General features: G+C 45.6%; 1 protein-coding gene across 1 annotated transcript in view; it reads right to left on the bottom strand.

Moving 5' to 3' along the window:
- The window catches only part of LOC134350030 (uncharacterized), a 51264-nt gene extending 30011 nt beyond the window's left edge, over positions 1 to 21253 (bottom strand). Inside the window, exons 1-2 of the mRNA XM_063054937.1 lie at positions 20951 to 21253; positions 16051 to 16208 (exon numbers count right to left, since the gene is read on the bottom strand). Of these exons, the coding sequence (XP_062911007.1) occupies positions 16051 to 16187 (137 nt within the window). The 5' untranslated portion in view covers positions 16188 to 16208; positions 20951 to 21253. The remainder of the gene's footprint in view (positions 1 to 16050; positions 16209 to 20950) is intronic.
- Positions 21254 to 21902: the final 649 nt, after the last annotated feature.

The raw sequence follows: 21902 nt of genomic DNA, 5'->3' as shown, positions 1-21902 counted from the left end.
CAGTACATTATGTAGTGGATGGGAGACATTGACCAAGATGGCATGCAACTTAGACAGCATCCTCTTTTCAGACACCACCGTGAGAGAATCCAGTTCCATCCCCACAACATCACTGGCCTTACGGATGAGTTTGTTGATTCTGTTGATGTCTGCTACCCTCAGCCTGCTGCCCCAGCACACAACAGCAAATATGATAGCACTGGCCACCACAGACTCGTAGAACATCCTTAGCATCGTCCGGCAGATGCTAAAGGACCTCAGTCTCCTCAGGAAATAGAGATGGCTCTGAACCTTCTTGTAGACAGCCTCAGTGTTCTTTGACCAGTCCAGTTTATTGTCAATTCGTATCCCCAGGTATTTGTAATCCTCCACCATGTCCACACTGACCCCCTGGATGGAAACAGGGGTCACCAGTGCCTTAGCTCTCCTCAGGTCTACCACCAGCTCCTTAGTCTTTTTCACATTAAGCTGCAGATAATTCCGTGCAGTAATTGTTATGTGGTTATATATTCTATTCCATTTACCTTCCTCACCACCAACTCAACCTGCAATTTAACCTTTAGGGAATCCTGCATGAGAACTACCAAGCCCTATGTACCTCTAATTTTTGAATGTTTAGAAAATAGTCTTTACATTTATTCCCTCTACCAAAATGCATGACCATATACGTCACAACACTATCTTCTATCTGCCACTTCTTTGCCCATTCTCCCAATTTGTCTCAGTCCTTCTGCAGACTCCCTGCCCCTCCACTTATCTTTGTGACATCTGTGCAACTCCCAACAGAGTATGTCCTTCCTACAAAATCGTCAGGAGATAAATGGCTCAAACCTCTGAGATATTTACCAGAGCTCCATGACGCTACACCTGGTCTAATGCTGCCTTTGCGTCCCTCTTGGCTCTGTCAGTCACAAACAGGAGAAAATCTACAGATGCTGAAAATCCAAAGCAACACACACAAAATGTCGGATGAAGGGACTGGGTCCGAAACATTGACTGTTTACTCTCTTCTGTAGACGTTGCCTGATCTACTGAGTTCCTCCAGCATTTTGTGTTTATTGCGCTGGCTCTGTCAATGATGTGTCTGAGAGTGGACTGACTGGTTGGACGGTGTTTGTGATGTCCAGTGTGTACTGAGCGTATGTGGTTAATTCTCCACATTCTCCAGGGGAGACCATCATTGTACCTGGCCTTAAAACATCTTGGCCAGAGACACAACCAGTTCTATGGACAGGGCTCCAGTACCGCACTCTGGTCCCTTCTAGATATGTTTCTCCATTTCCACAGGAGGGACATTGTCTGATCCCATGACCTTTCTTGTATCCTGGGCTCTTAGCCTGTTCCTCACATCTTGTGAATGGAATCAGTTGGAGACCACTCCTGTAATGATGAGGATCTCAAAGGGAGCCAGTGTGGATCACCCACTCCACAGTTGTGACTGGGAACCATGTTAGCGTCCTTAGCCTGTCACTATTACCCACATCCTCGACCCTGATATCAGATTCGGATCTATTCGTATACATTGAAACATGCGGCAGTGCATCGACTGCATTAACATCCAACTCAACCTTCACTCACCCTATCATTGAACTGAACTGGACTCACTTTCAAGGATTCTTCATCTCATGTTCTTGATATTTATTGCTGATTTATTTATTGTTTTCATTCACTTCAAAATACTATTCAATCAGCTCAGTGTACATGATCTAGTTATCTCATAGAATCAAAAGTGCCAATCCTTCCAACATAGCCAACCATTTCTGCTCTTTTTTATGATTATTGTCAGCCAGTACTCATTCTTTATGAAACTGTGAATTCTTCCGTTTTCTGACATTTTTAAAAAACTTGATTGTGTCTTCCCTTCCAAAGAACACGAGCGGTGCTGCTTTTGTTTTCACTCGACTGCCCTGCACGTGCTGGACCATGTTTTTTACTCACTGTTCCTAGCTGCATTTTTTTTTAGTTCGAACATCTTGTTGCGCTTCAACAGGCCAATAGCCATTTCGGGTTCATTTTGAAATTGCCTCATCGCCAATACCTTCAAAACATTAAAGTAATTCAAAGGAAGAAATGTGAGTCTAACTTGGTGTTTACGTTAAGTGAGGTGCACACATATCATATGATAGCGCAATGACGTATGCAATTGACGTATTTTTACATATAACCTCTAATGACTTATTTAAATGAACAAGAATGCTTAATCAAACAATGCACTGTATATACAAGATTACTCAAATGCTACTGAAATATTAAATACACAACACTCCTCCCTGCTTAGCTATAAACTCCAACTCAATAGAGAATACATTGCAACGATATCGTTGGGGATTTTACCATGAATGTGAATTAGGAAAACCACGCCAGTACTGGACATCAGGAGAGAGAATTTGTAGAATGTATAAGGGAAGGATTTTTAGAACAGCTTGTTATTGAGCCCACTAAGGGATCAGCTGTGCTGGATTGGGTGTTGTGCAATGATCCAGAGATGATAAGAGAGCTTAAGGTTAAGGAACCCTTAGGGAACAATGATCATAATATGATTGAGTTCACATAAATAAAATCCAATGTGTCAGTATTTCAGTGGAATAAAGGAAATTACAATGACATGAGAGGGGAACTGGCCATTGTTGACCAGAAAGGGACATTTGCAGGAAGGACAGTAGAGCAGCAATTGCTGGACTTACTGCGAAAAATGAGGGAAGTGTAAGAGAGATATATTCCAAATAAGAGGTTGTTTTCAAAGGGAAGAAGGACACTACCATGGCTGACAAGTGAAGTCAGAGCCAAAGTAAAAGTAAAAGAGAGGGTATACAAGGAAGCCAGCGTTAGCGGGAAGATAGAGGATTGGGGAGCTTTTAAAAACTTGCAGAAGAAAACTAAGAAGGTCATTCGGAAGGAAAAGATGAATTATGAGAGGAAGCTTGTGACTTATATCAAAGGTTTTTTAAGTATATAAAGGGTAAAAGAGAGTCAAGGGTAGATATGGGACCAATACAAAATGATGCTGGAGATATCGTAATGAGAGATGCAGAGATGACAGAGGATGTGTATTTCACATCAGTCTTCACAATGGAAGACATCTGCAGTATACTGGACATTCAAGAGTGTCAGGGAAGTGAAGTTCGTGCAATAAAAATTACGACCGAGAACGTACTCAGAAAGCTTAATGGTCTAAGGGTGGATAAATTTCCTGGATGTGATGGAATGCACCCTCAGGTTCTGAAGGAAGTAGCTGGAGAGATTGCTGAGGCATTAACGATGATCTTTCAAGAATCAATAGATTCTGGCATTGTAACGGGCGATTTGGATTACGGCATTAATGGATTTGTGGGTAAACTTGCCGATGACACAAAGATAGGTGGAGGAGCGGGTAGTGTTGGGGAAACAGAGAGCCTGCAGAGAAATGTAGATAGTTTAGGGGAATGGGCAAAGAAGTGGCAAATGAAATACTGGGTGGTACAGAGTCAGTGGTTATATGTTCCAGTCCATTCATTTTGAGGAATGACTGAAACTGGTCTGCAACAAACCGTGGTCCATTATTACCAGCTAAGTGTTCTGGAATATCAGTCCTTGTGAATAGACTTCTCAACTGATCAACAGTGTGTGTGGCTGTAGTGGAGGCTTTTGGGAGCATTTCTGACCATTTTGTAGCTGCATCCACTACTACCCAGAAATATGTGCCATGAATAGTCCAACAAAATCAATTTGATTCCTCTGCCAGGGCAATGCAGGCTATTCCCATGGATGGAGAGGCACTACTCTTGGCATCTTCTGGATGTGTTGGCATCCCAAACAGTGCATGAATCCTCTGCCAGGGCAATGCAGGGATGGAGAGGCATCTTCTGGATGTGTTGGCATCTCAAACAATGCTTGGCAAGCTGATGATCTATCCCAGACCATCAGACAAAGATTCAAGCCAGCTTTCATTTTAACGATGCCTAGATCGGCATCAGCATTGGTAAAAATGCGGCAACTGGGCATTCTGTTGCATATTCCAGCCATTCTGGGTGGTGATGGAGACCTGAGATAGTGTAGGGTATTTTCTGGTTTCCCTTTGGGTCATCTCTGCTGTAATCGGAAGACTTCCGATTTGCGTTAGGGAGAATACGTCAAAAGCAGTGTCGTTTTTTGTAAATGTTTCCAGTATTTCCTTTTCCAAGAATAAACGGGATAATCCATCAGCATTTGCATGATTAGTTGTCCTCTTGAATTCAATCTTGTAATTGTGTCCTCCGAGAAACAGAGCCCATCTCTGAATTTGTGCTGTTGTGGGTGGAACACCTGTCTGTGGATTGAAAACTGACACTAGTGGCTGATGATCAGTAATGAGGGTAAACTGTCTCCCAGATAAATACTATTTTAAGTATCTTACATCACAAGTGAGACTTGAAGCCTCTCTGTCAATGTGGGCATAATTTTTCTCTGCTGTGGTAAGGGAACATGATGCAAGGACTATGTTCACTTCCATCACTCACAAAATGTGACATGACTGAACCTGTACCATAAAGCCAGGTGTCACTCGACAATGTTGATCACAATGTGTTAGGACAGCGCCTGACATCATCTTTTCACTTCTCTTTATCCATTGCCGTTTCTTCCCAATCTGCAGTAATGAAGCATAGTAGGAACTGGTTGTAATAATTGACAAATCCAAAAAGAGCTGCAACTGTGACATATCCACTAGCCTTGGGGCATCCAACACTGGCTGAATGTTCTCAGTGCACTTGTGTAATCCTTGTGCGTTAATCGCGTGACCACAGTAGGTGATGCTTGCTTGAAAGAATTCACACCTGTCGCGTCATGCTCTGATCCCATAATTTAACCTTTCTAACACTGTCTGGAGGTTTTGGATAGGTTCCTTGTTATCCTTGCCGGTTACAATGATGTCATCCAGGTAATACTGAGTGCCTCAGCAGCCTTGCAACACCTGGTCCATGGCCTTCCGCCAGAGTGCAGGTGCAGATGCTACTCCAAAAATAAGCCTGTTACAGTGAGAAAGTAATTATGAGTGTTTACGATGAGAAATACTTTGTGTTGCAATCTCACTGAACTGTCAACCAATCACATCCATTGGGCAGGAGGTACAAAAACCTGAAGTCTCACATCATCTGAGCAGAGGTGGCTGACGTTTCTGGGAATAGTTCACAAGGCACAGGATAGATATGTCCCACAGAGGAAGGAGTTCTCAAATGGGGTAGGCAGCTGCAGCTGACAAGGGAAGTTAAGGATGGCATAAAAGCCAAGGAAAGGGCATATAATGTAGTAAAAGTGAGTGGGAAGTTGGTTGATTGGAAAGTTTTTAAAATCCAACAAAAGGCAACTAAAAAAGCCATAAGAAGGGGAAAGATGAAATATGAGGAACTACCGGATGGTAGTTTGCCTCCCTGGTGCCAGGGTCCGGGATATTTCTGATCGTGTCCAAGATATCCTGAAGTGGGAGGGTGAAGAGCCAGAGGTCCTGGTACATATAGGTACCAATGACATAGGTAGGAAAAGGGATGAGGTCCTGAAAGGAGAATATAGGGAGCTAGGAAGGGAGTTGAGAAAAAGGACCGCAAAGGTAGTGATCTCGGGATTACTGCCTGTGCCACGCGACAGTGAGAGTAGGAATGTGATGAGGTGGAGGATAAATGCGTGGCTGAGGGATTGGAGCAGGAGGCAGGGATTCAAGTTTTTGGATCATTGGGACCTCTTTTGGAGCAGGCGTGACCTGTACAAAAAGGACGGGTTACACTTGAATCCTAGGGGGACCAATATCCTGGCGGGGAGATTAGCGGGGGCTACTGAGGTGACTTTAAACTAGAATGGTTGGGGGGTGGGAATCAAATTAAAGAGGCTAGGCGTGAGGAGGTTAGTTCACAACAGAGGGATGGGAACCAGTGCAGAGAGACAGAGGGGTGTAAAGTGAGGGTAGAAGCAAAAAGTACAAAGGAGAAAAGTAAAAGTGGCAGGCCGACAAATCCAGGGCAAGCATTAAAAAGGGCCACTTTTCAACATAATTGTACAAGGGCTAAGAGAGTTGTAAAAGAGCGCCTGAAGGCTTTATGTGTCAATGCAAGGAGCATTCGTAATAAGGTGGATGAATTGAAAGTGCAGATTGTTATTAATGATTATGATATAGTTGGGATCACAGAGACATGGCTCCAGGGTGACCAGGGATGGGAGCTCAACGTTCAGGGATATTCAATATTCAGGAGGGATAGACATGAAGGAAGGGGAGGTGGGGTGGCGTTGCTGGTTAAAGAAGAGATTAACGCAATAGAAAGGAAGGACATAAGCCGGGAAGATGTGGAATCGATATGGGTAGAGCTGCGTAACACTAAGGGGCAGAAGACGCTGGTGGGAGTTGTGTACAGGCCACCTAACAGTAGTAGTGAGGTCGGAGATGGTATTAAACAGGAAATTAGAAATGTGTGCAATAAAGGAACAGCAGTTATAATGGGTGACTTCAATCTACATGTAGACTGGGTGAACCAAATTGGTAAAGGTGCTGAGGAAGAGGATTTCTTGGAATGTATGCGGGATGGTTTTTTGAACCAACATGTCGAGGAACCAACTAGAGAGCAGGCTATTCTGGACTGGATTTTGAGCAATGAGGAAGGGTTAATTAGCAATCTTGTCGTGAGAGGCCCCTTGGGTAAGAGTGACCATAATATGGTGGAATTCTTCATTAATATGGAGAGTGACATAGTTAATTCAGAAACAAAGGTTCTGAACTTAAAGAGGGGTAACTTTGAAGGTATGAGACGTGAATTAGCTAAGATAGACTGGCAAATGACACTTAAAGGATTGACGGTGGATATGCAATGGCAAGCATTTATAGGTTGCATGGATGAACTACAACAATTGTTCATCCCAGTTTGGCAAAAGAATAAATCAAGGAAGGTAGTGCACCCGTGGCTGACAAGAGAAATTAGGGATAGTATCAATTCCAAAGAAGTAGCATACAAATTAGCCAGAGAAAGTGGCTCACCTGAGGACTGGGAGAAATTCAGAGTTCAGCAGAGGAGGACAAAGGGCTTAATTTGGAAGGGGAAAAAAGATTATGAGAGAAAACTGGCAGAGAACATAAAAACGGACTGTAAAAGCTTTTATAGATATGTAAAAAGGAAAAGACTGGTAAAGACAAATGTAGGTCCCCTACAGACAGAAACAGGTGAATTGATTATGGGGAGCAAGGACATGGCAGACCAATTGAATAATTACTTTGGTTCTGTCTTCACTAAGGAGGACATAAATAATCTTCCAGAAATAGTAAGGGACAGAGGGTCCAGTGAGATGGAGGAACTGAGTGAAATACATATTAGTAGGGAAGTGGTGTTAGGTAAATTGAAGGGATTGAAGGCAGATAAATCCCCCGGGCCAGATGGTCTGCATCCTAGAGTGCTTAAGGAAGTAGCCCAAGAAATAGTGGATGCATTAGTGATAATTTTTCAAAACTCGTTAGATTCTGGACTAGTTCCTGAGGATTGGAGGGTGGCTAATGTAACCCCAATTTTTAAAAAAGGATGGAGAGAGAAACCGGGGAATTATAGACCAACACACATCAAAGTTGCTGGTGAACGCAGCAGGCCAGGCAGCATCTATAGGAAGAGGCGCAGTCGACATTTCAGGCCGAGACCCTTCGTCAGGACTAACTGAAGGAAGAGTGAGTAAGGGATTTGAAAGCTGGAGGGGGAGGGGGAGATGCAAAATGATAGGAGAAGACAGGAGGGGGAGGGATGGAGCCGAGAGCTGGACAGGTGATAGGCAGAAGGGGATACGAGAGGATCATGGGACAGGAGGTCCGGGAAGAAAGACGGGGGGGTGGTGACCCACAGGATGGGCAAGAGGTATATTCAGAGGGACAGAGGGAGAAAAAGGAGAGTGAGAGAAAGAATGTGTGCATAAAAAGGAGTAACAGATGGGGTACGAGGGGGAGGTGGGGCCTAGCGGAAGTTAGAGAAGTCAATGTTCATGCCATCAGGTTGGAGGCTACCCATACGGAATATAAGGTGTTGTTCCTCCAACCTGAGTGTGGCTTCATCTTTACAGTAGAGGAGGCCGTGGATAGACATGTCAGAATGGGAATGGGATGTGGAATTAAAATGTGTGGCCACTGGGAGATCCTGCTTTCTCTGGCGGACAGAGCGTAGATGTTCAGCGAAGCGGTCTCCCAGTCTGTGTCGGGTCTCACCAATATATAAAAGGCCACATCGGGAGCACCGGACGCAGTATATCACCCCAGTCGACTCACAGGTGAAGTGATGCCTCACCTGGAAGGACTGTTTGGGGCCCTGAATGGTGGTAAGGGAGGAAGTGTAAGGGCATGTGTAGCACTTGTTCCGCTTACACGACCAGTTAGCCTAACGTCGGTGGTGGGGAAGCTGCTGGAGTCAGTTATCAAGGATGTGATAACAGCACATTTGGAAAGCGGAGAAATGATCGGACAAAGTCAGCATGGATTTGTGAAAGGAAAATCATGTCTGACGAATCTCATAGAATTTTTTGAGGATGTAACTAGTAGAGTGGATAGGGGAGAACCAGTGGATGTGGTATATTTGGATTTTCAAAAGGCTTTTGACAAGGTCCCACACAGGAGATTAGTGTGCAAACTTAAAGCACACAGTATTGGGGGTAAGGTATTGGTGTGGGTGGAGAATTGGTTAGCAGACAGGAAGCAAAGAGTGGGAATAAACGGGACCTTTTCAGAATGGCAGGCGGTGACTAGTGGGGTACCGCAAGGCTCAGTGCTGGGACCCCAGTTGTTTACAATATATATTAATGACTTGGATGAGGGAATTAAATGCAGCATCTCCAAGTTTGCGGATGACACGAAGCTGGGCGGCAGTGTTAGCAGTGAGGAGGATGCTAAGAGGATGCAGGGTGACTTGGATAGGTTGGGTGAGTGGGCAAACTCATGGCAGATGCAATTTAATGTGGATAAATGTGAAGTTATCCACTTTGGTGGCAAAAATAGGAAAACAGATTATTATCTGAATGGTGGCCGATTAGGAAAAGGGGAGGTGCAACGAGACCTGGGTGTCATTATACACCAGTCATTGAAAGTGGGCATGCAGGTACAGCAGGCGGTGAAAAAGGCGAATGGTATGCTGGCATTTATAGCGAGAGGATTCGAGTACAGGAGCAGGGAGGTACTACTGCAGTTGTACAAGGCCTTGCTGAGACCACACCTGGAGTATTGTGTGCAGTTTTGGTCCCCTAATCTGAGGAAAGACATCTTTGCCATAGAGGGAGTACAAAGAAGGTTCACCAGATTGATTCCTGGGATGGCAGGACTTTCATATGAAGAAAGACTGGATGAACTGGGCTTGTACATCCACTACTCCTGCACCTATTTTCTATGTTTCTATGTTTCTATGAGGGAAAACATAATCCATTGCACCGGGCATAAAAGGGGAACGTCGACTCAGACTATGAGAGGCCTGCATCGGGTATTTTCATGCCTTCCAAGGCGCAGATTGGAAGTCTGTGTGGGGCTTCACTCCTCGCACAGACTAGAGCAATGTGTGATTAAGTGCCAAAAAACGTATGGCAATAAACTCAATGTTGACTTTGACTGCCTGCTACTGCCCCCACCATGTGCTCCTGCCCCACCCCTTATCTGACCCAGGGTTGGCCACCTGACTGGCAGTAATGGAGGTCACAGGTTAAGGGGGTGCGTTTCTGCTGGTGATGATAGTCCACGGAGACCCCAGTGTCATCTGTCCGATCCACTCTGAGTCTGTCCCATTCAGCACAACTGCAGAGCCTCACAACATAATTCCTTGAAAGTGGTGTCACAGGTAGATCAGGTCATAAAGAAACCAGGGTAGGTCTTACACACTGAACGGTGGGGCAGCGAGGAATGGCATTGTACAAGGGGATCTTGAAATACAGGTCTGTAATTCATTGAAAGTTGCAGCACAGGTTAGATAGATAGATATACTTTATTGATCCCGAGGGAAACTGGGTTTCGTTACAGCCGCACCAACCAAGAATAGACCATAAATATAGCAATACAAAAACCGCAAACAATCAAACAACAAAATGCAAACTATGCCAGATGGAAATAAGTCCAGGACCAGCCTATTGGCTCAGGGTGTCTGACCCTCCACGGGAGGAGCTGCAAAGTTCGATGGCCACAGGCAGGAACGACCTCCCGTGCTGCCCAGTGTTGTATCTCGGTGGAATATGGCCTGAGTCCTACAGCAAAAAGTTCAATATCTGGTCTACAAACACGTTCCTCGATTGTAATATGATCCGGATTGCACCAGAACAGTAAGCATCCAACTCCTTTACGCTTACTGCTCTCAGTGCACTTCCGGTCAGCCCAAACGGTCTGGAAGCCGTCCATGGAAAAGATTTGATCGGGTATGTCCTCGTGCAGCCCTGTTCCAGTAAAACACATCACACTGCACTCCCGAAATGTTCTCTGACGCCTGGCTAGCGCCGTGAACTCGCCAATTTTATTACCCAAACCTACCCAGGTTGATAGGGTCTTAAAGAAAGCTAGTTTTCATAAATCAAAGTATTGAGTACAGGAGATGAGATGCTATGTTGGAATTGTGTAAGACATTGGTGAGGCCTAATTTGGAGTGTTGTGTCCGGTCCTGGTCACCTACCTACTAAAAAGATATCAATAAGATTGAAAGAGTGCAGAGAAAATTGACAAGGATTTTGCTGGGACTTGAGGACCTGATTTATAGAGAAAAGTTCGGACTTTACTCCCTGGAGGGTAGGAGAATGAGAGATTTGATAGAGATATACAAAATGTTGAGGGATATTGACGGGGTAAATGTAATCAGGCCTTTTTCCACTGAGGTTGGATGAGACTAGAACCAGGAGCCATGGGTTAAGGGTGAAAGGTGAACTGTTTAAGGAGAACATGAGGTGGAACTTCTTCATTCAGAGGGCGGTGAGAGTGTGGAATGAGCTGATGCTCGATTTCAACATTTAAGAAAAATTTGGATCAGTACATGAATGGGAGGGGTATGTAGGGTTATGATACGAATACGGGTCGATGGGACTGGGTAGGTTAACAGTTTGGCATAGACTAGATGGGCCAAAGAGCCTGTTTTTGTATTGTACAACACGAGGAAGGGCACTATCAATGCGGAGATAGGATATTGACTCCAGCAGGGTGCTTAGCTGGCCACCTCTACCATTGTGTCACCAACAGAGGCACCAGTCACCAGGAGACAGTTCCACATCAGGTCCAGTTGGTGTTCAGCCCGGCCTGGCAGAGCAGACCTACAGGAGACAACTAGCAGGTTAGTGGTAGGGCTACCAAACCTCCTGGGAATGGACAGTGACACCCCTACACCGAGGACGTCCTGTGTCTTTGCTGTTGCTGTCCCAGCTCAGGAAACAGGACACGTGGGAATGGGGTGTCCACAGGAAATCCTCTAAGTGCAGTGGGATTAGAGTCGGAATCAGAATCGACTTTACTATCTGTGGCATGGTGTACGTCGTGATATTTGCAGCTTTGTGGTAACAAAATATACAATAAGTGGGGCAAAAAGAGAACAAAAATAGTGAGGTAGTGTTCTTGGGTTCATGGAGCATTCAGAAAGGTGGAGGGTTGAATCATTCCCAGGGGTTTCAGGACTGGCCGTTGTTTGGCACACCAAGTGTTCGGCTGGAGAGTCCGGCTCGTATTTGGAAGCATAGGATCTCTGGGCTCTGGAGACGGGTGGATCGCGAGCCGGTGTCACGGCAGGAGACCCGTGTGTCATCGGGGGAGCCGGAAAATCTACTTCTTTGAGATCTTCAGGCACAGAGCTTGAACAAAGTGACGAAACAGATTTTTAACATCATAAACCAGTGAGTTGTTTATTATATCTCCCTGCTCGCTGGGAAAATGGAGACAGCTCCCTCTCCCTTATTAGGGAGAGAGAGAACCTGTGGTACGTTGAATGCCGGGTGAAACGCGAAGTCTTTGGGGCAACCGCCAGTCTGTGTCTTTGCCATTGCTTTGCTCAGCTTGAGTGCTCGGTGGAGGGTGCAGATGCTTGTTTTTTTTGCCAGTGGGGGGAGGGGGGATTGTTGCTTGCTGCCGTACACACACGGGAGGGAGGGGAGCTGGAGGGACTTTGGGGTTTTAACATTTAACTGTCGTTCATTCTTTGGGGTACTCCTCTGTGTTCGTGGATGATTGTGAAGAAAAAGCATTTCAGGATGTGTATTGTATACATTTCTCTGATATTAAATTGGACCTTCGAACCTTTGGAGTACAGACCCAGAGGCATCAAACGCTCCTCACACAATAACCCTTTCTTTCCTGAAACCATTCTCGTGAACCTCCTCTGAAGGTTCTCCAACATGAGCACATCTTTTCTTTGATAAAAGGCCCAAACTTGCTCACAATACTCCAAGAGAGGCCTCGCAGTGCTTTTTAAAGCCTCAGCATCATATCCTTGCTTTTATATTCCACCTCAGGCCAATGTCAATCAGACTTTAGATGATCTGAGCAATGGGATCAACATGCACGAAACAGCGCACACCAACGCCTTCACCATCGTTTTGGGGGATTCCAGACAAGTCGGAAAAAAAAAATCCACTCAGCAATTACCATCAATGGATCACTTGCAACACCAGAGGAAACAACACACTGGGCCATTGCTACACCACCATCAAGAATGCCTACTATGCTATTCCATGGCCTCACTTCGGGAAGTCTGATCACCTGGCTGTACTTCTACTCCCTGAGTATAGGCAGAGACTGCAGCACCAGCAGTGAGGACCAAGAAAGTACGGACAAGGGAAGCACAGGAGCACCTACGGGACTGCTTTGAATCAGCGGACTGGACTGTATTCAGGGATTCATCTTCAAACCTGGATGAGTATGCTGCAGTTGTTACTGACTTCATTAAAACCTGTGTGGATGAGTGTGTGCCTACAAAGACTTACTGTACATTCTCAAACCAAAAACCGTGGATAAACCAGGAGGTACATCATCTGTTGAAGGCTAGATCTGTGGCATTCAAGGCTGGCAACCCAGATCTGTACCAGAAAACCAGGTATAACTTGCGGAGAGAAATTACAGGGGCGAAGGGACAATTTTGGACAAGGTTGGAGGTGACATCAGATGCACAACAGCTCTGGCAGGGTTTGCAAGACATTACTTCCCACAAAGCAAAACCCAATAGCATGAATGTCAGCAATGCTTCACTACCAGAACATCTCACTGCCTTCGATTTCCACTTTGAAAGGAAGAATATAACTACAGCTGTGAATATAACTACCTGCTGCACCTGGTGAACCTGTGATCTCTGTCTCAGAGGCCAATGTTAGGCTGTCTTTAGAGAGTGAACCCTCACAAGGTAGAAGGTCCCGATGGAGTACCTGGTAAGGCTCTGAAAACTTGTGCCAACCAACTGGTGGGAGTATCCAAGGACAATCTCAACCCCTCACTGCTATGGGCAGAAGTTCCCACTTGCTTCAAAAAGGCAACAATTATACCAGTGCCTAAGCAGAATAACATGAGCTGCCTTAATGACTATCGCCCGGTAGAACTCACATCAACAGTGATGAAATGCTTTGAGAGGTTGATCATGACTAGACTGAACTCCTGCCTCAGCAATGACCTGGACCCATTGCAATTTGCCTATCACCACAATAGGTCAACGGCAGACACAATCTCAATGGCTCTCCACACAGCTTTAGACCACTTGGACAACACAAACACCTATGTCAGGATGCTGTTCATCGATTATACCTCAGCATTTAATACCATCATTCTCAGAATCCTGATTGAGAAGTTACTGAACCTGGGCCTCTGTACCTCCCTCTGCAATTGGAACCTTGACTTTCTAACCGGAAGCCTGCAATCTGTGTGGATTGGTGATAACATATCCTCCTCGCTGGCAATCAACAGTGGCGCACCTCAGGGGTGTGTGCTTCGTCCACTGCTCTACTCTGTATATATACATGACTGTGTGGCTAGGCATAGCTCAAATACCATCGATAAATTTGCTGATGATACAACCATTGTTGGTAGAGTTTCTGATGGATACAAGAGGGCGTACAGGAGCGAGATATGCCAACTAGTGGAGTGGTGTCACACCAACAACCTTGCACTCAATGTCAGTAAGATACTTTATACCTTATTGTCGCCAAACAATTGATACTGGAACATACAATCATCACAGCGATATTTGATTCTACGCTTCCCGCTCCCTGGTTACAAATATTAAATATTAAAAATAGTAAAAATTAGTAAATATAAAAATTTAAATTATAAGTCATAAATAGAAAATAGAAAAATGGAAAATAAGGTAATGCAAAAAAAAACCGAGAGGCAGGTCTGGATATTTGAAGGGTACGGCCCAGATCTGGGTCAAGATCCGTTCAGCAGTCTTATCACAGTGGGAAAGAAGCTGTTCCCAAATCTGGCCATACGAGTCTTCAAGCTCCTGAGCCTTCTCCCGGAGGGAAGAGGGATGAAAAGTGTGTTGGCTTGTTGGGTCGTGTCCTTGATTATCCTGGCAGCACTGCTCCGACAGCGTACAGTTTAAGGTGAGTCCACGGACAGAAGATTGGTTTGTGTGATGTGCTGCACTGCGTTCACAACCTTCTGCAGCTTCTTCCGGTCTTGGACAGGACAACTTCCATACCAGATTGAGATGCACCCTAGAAGAATGCTTGCTACGGTGCATCTATAAAAATTAGTGAGGGTTTTAGGGGACAGGCTAAATTTCTTTAGTTTTCTCAGGAAGTAAAGGCACTGGTGGGCCTTCTTGGCAGTGAACTCTGCTTGGTTGGACCAAGTCAGGTCATTTGTGATATTGACCCCAAGGAACTTAAAGCTTTTGACCTGTTCCACTTACGCACCACCGATGTAAATTGGGTTGTATGGTCCACTACTCCTTCTGAAGCCAACAACCAATTCCTTCGTCTTGCTGACATTGAGGGATAGGTTATTGTCTTCACACCATGACACCAGGTTCTTAATTTCCTCTCTGTACTCAAACTCATCATTACCCAAGATACGACCTACAATTGTTGTGTCAATTGTCAGATGAAAAAGTTGATTGTGAACTTCAGGAAGGGTAAGTCAAAGGAACACATACCAATCCTCACATAGGGATCAGAAGTGGAGAGAGTGAACGTTTCAAGCTCCTGGGTGTCAAGACCTCTGAGGATCTAACCTGGTCCCAGCATATCGATGCAGTTATAAAGAAGGCAAGACAGTAACTATACTTCAGTAGGAGCTGCAAGAGATTTAGTATGTCAACAAGTATACTCAAAAACTTCTATAGATGTACCATGGACAGCATTCTGACAGGCTGCATCACTGTCTGGTATGGGGGCAGGAGGCTACTGCACAGGACCAAAAGAAGCTGCAGAAGGTTGTAAATCTAGTCAGCTCCATCTTGGGTACTAGCTTACAAAGTACCCAGGACACCTTCAGGAAGCAATGTCTCAGAAAGGCAGCGTCCATTATTAAGGACCTCCAGCACCCAGAGCATGCCCTTTTCTCACTGTCACCATCAGGTAGGAGATACAGAAGCCTGAAGACACACACTCAGTGATTCAGGAACAGCTTCTTCCCCTCTGCCATCCGATTCCTAAATGGAGATTGAACCCTTAGACACTACCTCACTTTTTATAATATATAGTATTTCTGTTTTTGCACATTTTTTAACCTATTCAATATATGTATACAGTAATTGATTCGTTTATTATTATTTCATTTTGGGTTTTTTTCTGTTTTTTTTTTCTGTGTTATGTATTGCATTGAACTGCTGCCGCTAAGTTAACAAATTTCACAACACATGCCAGTGATAATAACCCTGATTCTGATATTGTAGTTGTCTCGAAATGAATGCTAACACTGCATTTGCCTTCCTCAACACTAACTCAACCTGCAAGTTAACACTTTAGGAATCCTGCACAAGGACTCCCACGCCCCTTCCCAGGGTCGTTGTCTAGAACCCCTTCTGCACCCTCTCCAACACCAGCACATCCTTTCTTAGATAAAAGACCAAAAACCGCTGATATTATACACAGCCTGAGAACCATGCCCTGTGTAATGTTACCCTGTCCCAGCCATCGCCCCCGTCTTACCTCATGCAGTTTCCACAGGAGATCACAAGCAGGATGAGAAGCAGGAGACTCAGGGCACAGATCACGTCCAGGGTCACCACGCAAGCCCCAGCACTCGCGGCCCAGGTCTCTGCGCCCAGAACTGAAGGTGGAGCCATCAGGTGGTGTCCTTAGCGCATCTGAAACGCAAGGCCAGGCAAGCGCTGATGTTAGTGTGTGGAAAATAGCGAGCTGAGGAACAGGCCCATCCAGTAACCTGAACAGTAGTGATCGGCAGCAAGTACAATCGGGCAGGCCGGTGTCCTTCATACCCCATTTCCACACTGTGGGATACACCACGGAAACAAGCCCATCAGTCCAGCTCATCCATGCCTGTCTAATCTAGTCCCGCTTGGCCAATATCCCTCTAAGCACCTTTTATGTACGTATTTCACTTCAAAGTTCAAAGTGAATTTATTACCAAAGTACATATACAATCCTTGCATGCACTCACAGTAAATACCATTGAATCAATGAAAGAGCACACCCAACAGGGCAAACGACCGCTGTTCCAAAAGCAACAAGCAGTGCAAATACAACAAGAAAATTACAATAATAATAAACACAAAATACTCTGCAGATGCTGGGATCAAAGCAACACTCACAACACGCTGGAGGAACTCAGCAGGTCGGGCAGCACCCGTGGTAAAGATCGGTTGACGTTTCGGGCCGGAACCCTTCGTCAGGACTGTAAAGGGAAGGGGCAGAGGCCCTATAAAGAAGGTGGGGGGAGGGTGGGAAGGAGATGGCTGGTAGGTTCCAGGTGAAAAACCAGTAAGGGGAAAGATAAAGGGCTGGGGGAAGGGAGGCAGGGAGGTGATAGGCAGGAAAGGTGAAGAAGGAATAGGGGAAAACACAATGGGTAGTAGAAGGAGGCGGAACCATGAGGGAGGTGATAGGCAGCTGGGGGAGGGGGCAGAGTGACATAGGGATAGGGGAAGGGAGGGGGAGGGAATTACCAGAAGTTGGAGAATTCTATGTTCATACCAAAGGGCTGGAGACTTCCTAGATGGTATATGAGGTGTTGCTCCTCCAACCTGAGTTTAGCCTCATCATGGCAGTAGAGGAGGCCATGTATGGACATATCCGAATGGGAATGGGAAGCAGAGTTGAAGTGGGCGGCTACCGGGAGATCCTGTCTGTTGTGGTGGACGGAGCGGAGGTGCTCAACGAAGCAGTCCCCCAATCTGCGTCGTGTTTGTCTTTCCCCTTACTGGTTTTTCACCTGAACCTACCAGCCTTCTCCTTTCAACCCTCCCCCACCTTCTTTATAGGGCCTCTGCCCCTTCCCCCTACAGTCCTGACGAAGGGTTCCTGCCCGAAATGTCAGCTCATCATTTCCACGGATGCTGCCTGACCTACTGAGTTCCTCCAGCGTGTTGTGAGTGTAACAATAATAATAATGGTGAAAGAATAATCAGTGCTCCATGCAAGCGTATGCAATTCTGATCAGAAGTACAGAAAGCACAACCCAGAAAAATGAAGAAATTATCACTATAGAAGAGAAAGTTAACCAATGGAGAGGCAATGGATGACCCTCTATGGAAGACGGCCCCACGATCTGAGCAGACTAGATGCAGACAAGGAAGCATCAAACACCTGGGACAGAGTTGGAGAACTCTTCCCACACACAGAGGGGTTCCTTGTGGTAATACAGGAGCAGGCACTTAACACAAAAATTATTTAAAATAATCATAAAAGATCAACAAATTCCAAATGATAAATGTAGAAAATACCAAAAAAAACCCCAGAAACAATCCAACACATTACAGGAACCTGTAGCAGGTTAACAATCTGATTGCATTATTCATTGTCCCAATAGAAATATTTACAACTGGTATGATCCCAAAGTGACTACACAATAGCATTAAACAATTGGGACTACACAGTAATATTTATGTAGATCTTCAGAAAATACTAAACACCACTAGAATAGTCCAAAAGTTCCTAGCTACTGACAAATGAGCGTGCTTGGCTTGAGAACATGAAGAGTATTGAAAGTGAGTCCATTGGTTGTGGGAACATTTCAGTGATGGGGCAAGTTAAGTTGAGTCTTGTCAGTACCTCCAGTTGAACTCTGTCTTTTTGTGTGTTTTCCTCCTAGCTGTCAGTCTGTGGTTCTGTATTGCTATGTGCTCCTGTCCCCACTCCTGCTCTACTCCGGCCCCTGTATTACTGAGTACTCCGTCTCTCACCTGTTTCTCATTATTACCTGTATTGTGTCTCATTGTGCTCCACCTATCATCTGCCTGTCTGTTTATTGCTCGGTGTATTTCCTTCCTGTGTTTTCACCTGTTTGTTGCCAGATTATGCCAGTGAGTTTTCCTGAGCCTTTCCAGCATTTGTAACTGTACTCTGTCTGTCTGAATATCAACTCTGCCCGTTTCCTGAATCTGGTTTTTGAATTTCTCTGGATGTTTTGATCTCTGCCTGAACTTTGATGCTGACTTTGTTTGCACCTCGGGATTTGTTACTCAATTAATGTCACTGTGTGCATAGTACTGGGTCTGTGATTGGATCCCTGCTCCAGCGGGTTATCCCCACTGGTGCAACAGCCTGAAGGTTGAGGGGTAATAATGGTTTCTGAACCTGGCAGTGCAAGTCCTGAGGCTCCTGTATCTTTTTCCTGATGGCAACAGTGAGAAGGGTGCATAACCTGGGTGGCGGGTGTCCCTGACAATGGATGCAGCATTCCTGCGATACTGCTCTGTGCAGGTGTGTTCAATGGTGGGAAGGGCTTTACACATGATGGACTGAGCTGTATCCATTACTTTTTGTAGGATTTTTCCATTCAAGGGCGTTGGTGTTCCCATACCAGGCTGTGATACAGCCACTCAGTATACTCTCCACTGTGCCTTAGATGACATTTCCGCAAACTTCCAAGAAAGTAGATGTGCTGCCATACTTCCTATTTGCACTTGCACACTGGGCCTATGAGCCATCCTCTGAAATGATAACATGGAGAAATGTAAAGTTCCCTCTCCACCTCATATCCCCTGGTGAGGACTGACTCATGGGCCTCTGGGTCCCTCCTCTTGAAGTCTATAATCAGTTCCTTGGTCGCCTGGCAAGAGGTTTGTGTTGTGACACCACTCAGCCAGATTTTCAATCTTCCCTCTGATATGCTGATTCATCACCAGCTTTGATTTGGCCAATGGCTGTAGTGTGGTCAGCAAGTGTGACTATGGTGTTGGAGCTGTGCTGGGCCACACAGTCATCAGTAGAGCAGAGAACGAAGCACACAAGCTTGGGGCACGCCCGAGCTGATGGTGCACAATCTAAATGTCTTTTCATGTTGTTTATTTATTGGGATATGGCCTTTCTGAACCTGTGAGCTGTGCCGCCGAGCAATCCCCGAACTCACGCTAGCTTAATCACAGGACAATCTGCAATGTAAAATTAACCTACCACCTGGACTGTGGGAGGAACCCCAGGCAGTCTCGGGGGTGGGGGGGTATACAAACTCCTTATTGAACCCCAGTCATCTGCACTGTATAGCATTGCCACCCCAGGTAGTGCCAGGGCATTACTGTACCTGCCTCTTGGCATCTCATTCCACATTGCGAGGAGGAGGGGAAGGATCCCGAGGACACACACTCAACATTTCAGGAACAGCTTCTTCCCCTCTGCCTTCAGATTTCTGAATGGACAGTGAACGCATGAACACCTGGTTAATCTCGTTTGCATGATTTATCTTGTAACCTGTAGAGATTTTTAAATATTGCACTGTACTGCTGCCACAAAACAACAAATTTCTCACCATATGTCAGTGATTATAAATCCGATTCTGATATGCCCCATGAAGTTGCCACTCACATTCTTATTAAATCTTTCCCCATTGACCTTAACTCTCTAGCTCTTAATTCTCCGACTAATGACAACGTTTCTACAGCAGGTTAACCAAAACAACACACAAATCACTGGAGCAATTCAGCAGGTTAGGCAGTGTCCATGGAGGGAAATAATCAAAGTTGAGAGTAAATTTATTATCAAAGTACATATATGTCACTATACACAAGCCTGGTGTTTATTTTCTTGCAGGCATTCACAGTAAATACAAAGAAACACAAAAGAATGAATGAAAAACCACACACAACAAGATGGATAAACAACCATCAACGTCCACCCAAACCCTTGCCCCTCACTTGGTCTCACCAACCACCTACTAGCTTGTACCCCTCCCCTTCCCCCACCTTATTCCAGCTTCTGGCCCCTTCCTTTCCAGTTTTAATGAAGATTCTTGGCCCCAGATGTCAACTGTTTACTCATATCCATAGATGCTGCCTGACCTGCTGAGTTCTTCTAGGGTTTTGCATGATGTGAAGTGAAGTTTGTTGTTTTGTGGCAGCAGGACAACGTAAGGACATTAAATCACTCCAAATTACAAAGTTTAAAAATGTCCAAAAGAGGAATAGTGAGGTAGTGTTCATGGGTTCATTTTCCATTCAAAAATCTGATGGCAGAGGGGAAGAAGATGTTCCTAAAACAGTAAGTGTGTGCCTTCAGGCTCTGATACCTCCTCCTTGATGGTAACAATGAGAGAGGGCATGTCCTGGGTGATGAGGGTCGTTAATGATGGGTGCTGCCTTTTGAACATAGTCTCGATGGTGGGGAGGGGAGGCGAGGGTAATGCCCACAATGGATCTGGTTGAGCCTACAACCCTCTGCGGCATTTGTTAATCCTGTGCACGGCCTCCATACCAGACAGTGATACGAGCAGTTGGAATGCTCCACCAGACATCTGTAGGAATTTGCTTGAGTCTTGCTGACATACCAAGTCCCCTCAACGTCATTCCCTAGCCCCTCCCAGCCTCTCTCCGGCTTTTGCTCCCCCAGGTCCTGCCACCAACCCACTGAGAGACCCCAATCTGCACTCACTGACCAGGATGGGAGGGGGTAACTGAGTCCGAAACTCCTCCTCAGGGGTGGGCAGCCGAAGTCGCTGGCAGGGAAGGACATGGGCGAAGATGATGCCTCCACATCTCACAGCTCCGGGCAGAGTTTATCACCAGCTGTGCACAGACTTGCTGCAACTTCAGCACACCAACCTTTGGTCGACAAACCAGCCGATCTCTCACTTCCTCCTTCCCTCCAAGTGTAAAGATTAACCAGCCTCAGCAAGCAGCCAGCTTGGCAAAAGGCAGCCAATGGAATAAGATTGCTTGTAGGGGAGTCCACCGCCTACGCAGAACGCTCTGACCCTGAGACACCACAGCTCATCACTTTGACAGTATTAACTCTTTCACAGCCCGAACCCTCCAGACTTCACAACTTCTGGTAAAACAGGAAACACTCGACCAATCAGGCAGCTTCTGTGGAGAGAGGAGCAGGGTTAACCTTTGTTTTCTCACTGATTAAATATCTTTCATCTGATACATTAAGTGAAACTTCGGGAACCTCTCTGGTTCCCAACCCAAGTTTATTCAACCTCTCATCATCATTACACGCCGTGTTGTATGACGTGAGTGATCATTGTCTTTCCATGACCATGATTGTTCCTGGCAAATTATTCTTCAGAAGTGCCTTGCCATTGCCTTCTTCTGGCCAGTGTCTTTACAAGACAGGTGACCCCAGCCATTATCAATACTCTTCAGGGATTGTCTGCCTGGTGTCAGTGGTCACATAACCAGGGCTTGTGATATGCATCAGCTTCTCATAAGACCATCCACCACCTACTCCCATGGCTTCATGTGACCCCGATCAGGGACTGAGCAGGTGCTACTCCCTGCCCAGAGGTGACCTGCAGACTAGTGGATGGAAGAAGCACCTTACAGCTCCTTTAGCAGAGATGTACCTCCACACCGCCACCCAAGTTCATGCTGAACTCTGACACG

The sequence above is a fragment of the Mobula hypostoma genome, chromosome 8, assembly GCF_963921235.1.
Source record: "Mobula hypostoma chromosome 8, sMobHyp1.1, whole genome shotgun sequence".
Classification (NCBI taxonomy): domain Eukaryota; kingdom Metazoa; phylum Chordata; class Chondrichthyes; order Myliobatiformes; family Myliobatidae; genus Mobula; species Mobula hypostoma.
Note: the sequence above shows the minus strand (reverse complement) of the source record. Positions and strands in the feature narration are given on the sequence as shown.